Source organism: Rhinopithecus bieti, unplaced genomic scaffold, assembly GCF_001698545.2.
Source record: "Rhinopithecus bieti isolate Rb0 unplaced genomic scaffold, ASM169854v2 scaffold_15834, whole genome shotgun sequence".
Taxonomy (NCBI): domain Eukaryota; kingdom Metazoa; phylum Chordata; class Mammalia; order Primates; family Cercopithecidae; genus Rhinopithecus; species Rhinopithecus bieti.
Window position 1 is genome coordinate 651,097 of NW_016808980.1, and position 5,855 is coordinate 656,951.

Here is a 5,855-nt window from a genome sequence, read left to right on the forward strand (position 1 = left end):
GTGGAAAAACAGTTTAGGGAAGGCGAGGGGCCTTGGATTTTAAGTAGGGTGGTCAAGGAGGTCTAACACACAAGATAAGGGTTAAATAAAAGGCCAAACGTAGGAGAGGTGGGAGCCAAAGAGCCACCCAGAAGAGCATTCTAGATAAAGGCTCAACAAGTGCAAGGATGGAAGTATTCCTTGTGAGTCTGTGACAATAGTGGAAAGTGAAAGTGTGTGGGAGGGGAGATATAGAGCCCCATGTCCCCCTCCCACACACTTCAGAGGGGAAAAGGGGGCAGGGTTGAGTCCTGTACATTCCCCAAGGTTTTTTTCTCTGATGGAGATTGGAAGCCATTGGAGGGTTTAAGCAGAGGAGTGATGAGTTAAGGGATCACTCCAGCTGCTGTGTGGAAATCCATAAGGAACAGGGGTGAGTCAGAGACCCTGAATGGAGCGTTGCAATTATCCAGATGAGATAGAGTGGCTTGGATCAGGAAGGGAGGTAGCAACAGAAGCGGTCAATAAAGTCCAAAGTCCTTACGATAGGGTCCCAGTCCTCCCGATGGGGGTCTCACCTACCCCTCCCACCTCACCTTGTTCCCTCCCCGCATCCCCACCCCACCGGCCACTGCTAGGCACATAGAAGGCATCTACTAAGCATGTGTTGAATCAATGAACTGCTTAATGAATGGTCCACCCCTAGATCATCAGCATCCATTTTAACGCTAGGCATATAGTCTGAACTCAATACATGTTTACAGATGAAATGTTGCACTGTCCTGTCAAGTCCAGGCGGTTATTCCTCTCCACCGCCGAAGGAAAGGCTCGGGTTGGGGAAGTGTCCCCCTGGGGTCTCTCAACTTAGGCTACAGGCTGGGCATCCTTTTTCAAACTCTTTTAGCACAGCGAAGTCGAGAGCACTGGGCGGAGGGTGCTTGCTTGCCCTCAGGGTGAGTCACAGTGACCTCACAGGAGTTTCCCCAAAACGTCCCCGGCCTGTGATGGGGAAAAGCCGGAATCTCTCGGGCCCAGGTGGTCATGTTGCCCAGGCCGGACAAGCGTCCCGAAAGCCCGGGGAGGGACTAAGAAACAATCCTCCCACGCGCTTTCTCCCACCCTCGGGCCACTGAGACGCAGGGACAGAGGGCCGCCCCCGCGCGGCCGAGGCCCCGCCTCCCGCTCGCCCGCCCGCGCCTCCAGCGGAAGCCGGAAGCAAAAGCGGGTCCTGCTAGCCCCGCAGCTCCGAACTCGGTGGTCCTGGAAGCTCCGCTGGATGGGGGAGAAGATGGCGGAAGAGGAGTGAGTGGGCTTTTTCCCGGGCGGCAGAGGCGGCGGGGCTGGGCCCCGGCGGGTGACAGCGAGCGCCTCAGTCCGCCCTCAGGCTCCGGAAGGCGGAGCTTCTTTTGCTGGTTGGCCAGGACTGACCAAGCTGGTGCCTACGAGGGGGGCGGGATGGGCGGGCCTGGGCCCAGGTGGGCCTTGCGTTCTCTCGGAGGTCGGTCCCTCGAGCTGGGAATCTGCCGCCCAGCGCAGGCCCCGAGAGCGGCCTTGCGGAAAATGCAACCCATATTTACTTTCCCAGTTTTCGGTTATCTCATGGTTACTGAGCCCTCTTCCGCCTCCTCCAGGAAGTCGTCCGGGTTCTCCACACCCACGTCCTACGTAGCCAGTCGTCTCCTCCTCTGTAACGATCAGTTTTCATGTCTTTCTCCTTCAATAAGTTTCGTTCAGTCATTAACTGTTAGCCATCTACTCAATTCCAGGCCCTGGGCACATAGTAGGAAAGGAGGCCGACCAGGAGCCGCTCTCTGGGAGCTTCCATTCTAGTGGGAAAAGAAGACCATCATTAGTCACGATGGTTTCAGATCGTGATTGATTAACCCTATTTGTGCCTAGTGTTCTGTTATTGGAACGCTAAGCATGTGGAAGTTATTTATATCCTACTGCTCAAGGTCATCGCCAAGGTCAGATTTTTCTCACATGTCTGCAATTCTAAAAATTGCAATCTCTGCCATGAATGGGTTAAGTGTTCCTAAGGAAGCAGAATAGAGTTAGGGTTGGGGAGTCCACTCAGGAAAAAGTGACATGCAGCAGAAACTTGAATGACCAGAAGGAGGGGTAGGAGAAGTAACATTAGGTTCAAAAGGCCTGGTTGAAGAAAGGGTTTAGTGCTTTTGAGTGACAGGCAGCATAGCTGGTGTGTAGAGAGGAGGGGGGATTAGCTGAACAAGGGGAGATAGGGAAGGACGATCTGTGTCCTCCAGGTACTTTTGGGCAAGTCCAAAAGTCATCTCCATATCTACAGGGCAGAGTCTGTTGCAGATTGTAGATGCCCTATCACTGTGGAATGAGTACGTGAAGATGCATAAGGAACCCCTTCATGAATACTGGACTCCTTCACCTGATAACTTTTCAAATATATTTCTTGGCCATATGGGGGTCATTTAATGTAATCAGATACTTACTGAGCAACTGCTCCATCCCAGACACTAAACAGGGCCTCAGCAGCACAGAATGAAAGAGGCAATATAGCCCAGCGATTTCAAGTTTGGGTTTTCAGTTTGATTCTGCCACTAACTGAGATGTTGGTGAAGCTTTGCAATCTCCCTGAGTCTTAGTTGTGCATGGGTAAAAAAGGGAAAGTAATCATACCCATTCAGACATGTTATACCTATTAAATGAGAGGTAATGTGTTACTTAGTTCCTGAAATGAAGCAGTGCTCAGAAAATATTAACTTTTATAGTCACAATTACAGTTATTATAACAGTATTGCAGTAGTCCACAATCCCAGCACGGTGTGAAAGAGCTGTGGGAACATAAGCAATGGAGTGGGTAAATTCGGGTGAGGTAAGATGGGGTAATAGGAGGTGACATTTGAGCCTTTTGAAATCTGAGAAGGAATTTGTAAAGTAGGGTAGGGCATGCCCAGATCAACCACTGGGCAAATTCAGGTGGCTTCTTCAACTTGCAGAAATAATGCAAGGAAAAGAATGTAAATTGGAGAAACAAAGGTGCTAAGTAAACAATGTTGGACCTTGGAAAGTGATGAGACTCCAGTTTGCCTTGGAGTTTTAATCCCCCAGTATTTGCCAAAGAGCAGGCAGCATTTCATTTCTATACTAGCTCTGATTCCCTACCATTCCTGTCCTCTAAGTGGCTGCATTCAAAAGCACCAGAGGCCACTAGTAGTGCTGTGCAGCCAGGGATTTTCTTAATAAGTTTCTCTCCAAGACCTGCCTGTTAGTTACAAGACTTGTGAATCCCATAAAGTTCTTGGACAGCTTCTCTTTCTGGTGTGAGGTGTGTGAATTGATGTTCTGGGACCCTTTTCCGTTATGTAATTATGCTTTTTATGTCCTCCAGGAGGTTCCCCAATACAACTCATGAGGGTTTCAATGTCACCCTCCACGCCACCCTGGTTGTCACGACGAAACTGGTGCTCCCGACCCCTGGCAAGCCCATTCTACCCGTGCAGACAGGGGAGCAGGCCCAGCAAGAGGAGCAGTCCAGTGGCATGACCATTTTCTTCAGTCTCCTTGTCCTAGGTGAATATGGACTCTGTCATCCCCATTGTCGGCCATCCCCAGTGTCTGTGTGCTCGGTCTGTGTGTTTAACCCTGTCACTCCTCTTGACTGTGTCAAGTCTTCCTCCCATTTGGTTTTCATATCAAACACTGAGGGAACATGTTCAGTTTATAACATCGTAACAGGGAACTCTCTTCCTTATAAAATCATGGCGCTTAGCAAGTTCCAAAGAGCTCTTAATGTAGTATCTTAGCCTTTGAAAGAAGGATTAAAAAAATTTTGGCCTAGAAAGAATCTTGAGGCCTGGCATGGTGGCTCCCACCTGACATCTCAGCACTTTGGGAGACTCAGGTGGATCACTTGAGGTTAGGAAATCAAGACCAGTCTGGCCAACATGGTGAAACCCTGTCTCTACTAAAAATACAAAAATTAGCTGGGCGTAGCGACACATGCATGTAATCACAGCTACTCAGGAGGCTGAGGCACAAGAATCACTTGAACCTGGGAGGCAGAGGTTGCAGTTAGCCGAGATCACACCACTGCACTCCAGCCTGGATGACAGAGCGAGACTCTGTCTCAAAAAAAAAAAAAGAATCTTGAACATCTAGTTTAATGAATTTCAAGTTCTGCTCAAAGGAGTGTGCGTATGTGCAGGGGAGGAAGGAGCAGGGGGTAGGGTGGCAGAAGGTGGGAGGAGCCAGATGGGAGAATATCTGACCCTCTGCTCCTAGCTTCAATCAGAGCATCATTTTGTGTTCATATTTATTAGACTTCCATGTGAATTTTATTTAACGGTTTTGCTGCTGATTGAAAGAGCAGATATCCTTGCCCTAGCACCCTGTTTTCCTTAACCTCTGTCATTCTCATTAACTCTGGTCATGACTTTTGCCATATCTGTGCACCACCTGTATTGTTAATTTAGTTATGTGCTATTTTTGTTTAAATGCATTCACTTTCTGAAAACCTCATTTTGGGCCGGGTGCGGTATATCATGCTGGTAATACCAACACTTGGGGAGGCCGAGGCGGATGGATCACTTGAGATCAGGAGTTGGAGACCAGCCTGGCCAACGTGGTGAAACTCTGTCTCTACTGAAATTACAAAAATTAGCCAGCTGTGGTGGTATGTGCCTGTAATCCCAGCTACTCAGGAGGCCTGAGGCAGGAGAATTGCTTAAACCTGGGAGGCGGAGGCTGCAGTGAGCCAAGATCGTGCCATTGTACTCTAGCCTGGGAGACAGAGTAAGACACTGTCTTAAAACAGGAAAAAAAAAAACAAAACAAAACTAATTTTGTTCAACCTTCTTTTTTAGTGTGTGAGGAAATTTCAGCATAGAGAAGTCAAGTGATTGTCATACCGGGCTGGTATAAGACTAGAGACTGATAACCAGGTTACCAGATAGCTGTCGAGAGGTTTCGATAAAAGACAAAAACTTAAATGCCTCCCAGAGTGCCTATAACTCCATCTCAAAAAACAAACAAAAAAGAAATCCAGTTGAAACTACACAACCACTTTTGAGTTAAGTTATTTATTAAGGAATAAATAGCTTTGAGTTTGACCCAAGTTCAAATTGTTTTTTTGTTTTTTGTTTTTTTTTTTTGAGATGGAGTCTTGCTGTTGCCCAGGCTGGAGTGCCATGGCTCGATCTCGGCTCACTGCAAGCTCTGCCTCCCAGGTTCACACCATTCTCCTGCCTCAGCCTCCCAAGTAGCTGAGACTACAGGTGCCCACCACCACGCCCAGCTAATTTTTTGTATTTTTAGTAGAGATGGGGTTTCACATCGTTGGCCAGGATGGTCTTGATCTCCTGACCTCATAATCTGCCTACCTCAGCCTCCCAAAGTGCTCGGATTACAGGTGTGAGCCACTGCGCCTGGCCTGTAATCCCAGCACTTTGGGAGGCCGAGGCGCGTGGATCATCTAAGGTCAGGAGTTCGAGACCAGCCTGGCCAACATGGTGAAACCCCATCTCTACTAAAAATACAAAAAATTTTAGCCGGACATGGAGGCATGCCCCTGTAATCTCACCTTCTTGGGAGGCTGAGGCAGGAGAATCACTTGAACCCTGGGAGGCGGAGGTTGCGGTGAGCCGAGATTGCGCCACTGCACTCCAGCCTGAGTGACAAGAGGGAAACCATCCCCCATCCCCCCAAAAAAAACAAAAGCAAATTCTTATTTGAAAGTGAAACAAACATTACATTTGCTGCTTTTCTTTAATGATACCAAAGTTATATTCCTAATGAGATTAGATCTTTTCAGAAAGTTGAAAGGTGGAACCGGTGTTTTTTTTTTTTTATTATTTCTCTGATGTGTATTAGGACTGTTTTGAAGAAAAGTATAACTTCTC

The 5,855-nt window shown here is 48.1% G+C and overlaps 1 protein-coding gene across 3 annotated transcripts in view; it reads left to right on the plus strand.

Moving 5' to 3' along the window:
- Positions 1-1,090: 1,090 nt before the first annotated feature.
- The window catches only part of SLC9A8 (solute carrier family 9 member A8), an 80,667-nt gene continuing 75,902 nt past the window's right edge, over positions 1,091-5,855 (plus strand). For all 3 annotated transcript variants that reach the window (XR_001888372.1, XM_017888160.1, XM_017888161.1), the window contains exons 1-2: positions 1,091-1,281; positions 3,347-3,528. Coding sequence is in view for 2 of the 3 variants with exons in the window: in XM_017888160.1 (XP_017743649.1) it covers positions 1,256-1,281; positions 3,347-3,528 (208 nt within the window). In the remaining variant the exon portion in view is untranslated. The remainder of the gene's footprint in view (positions 1,282-3,346; positions 3,529-5,855) is intronic.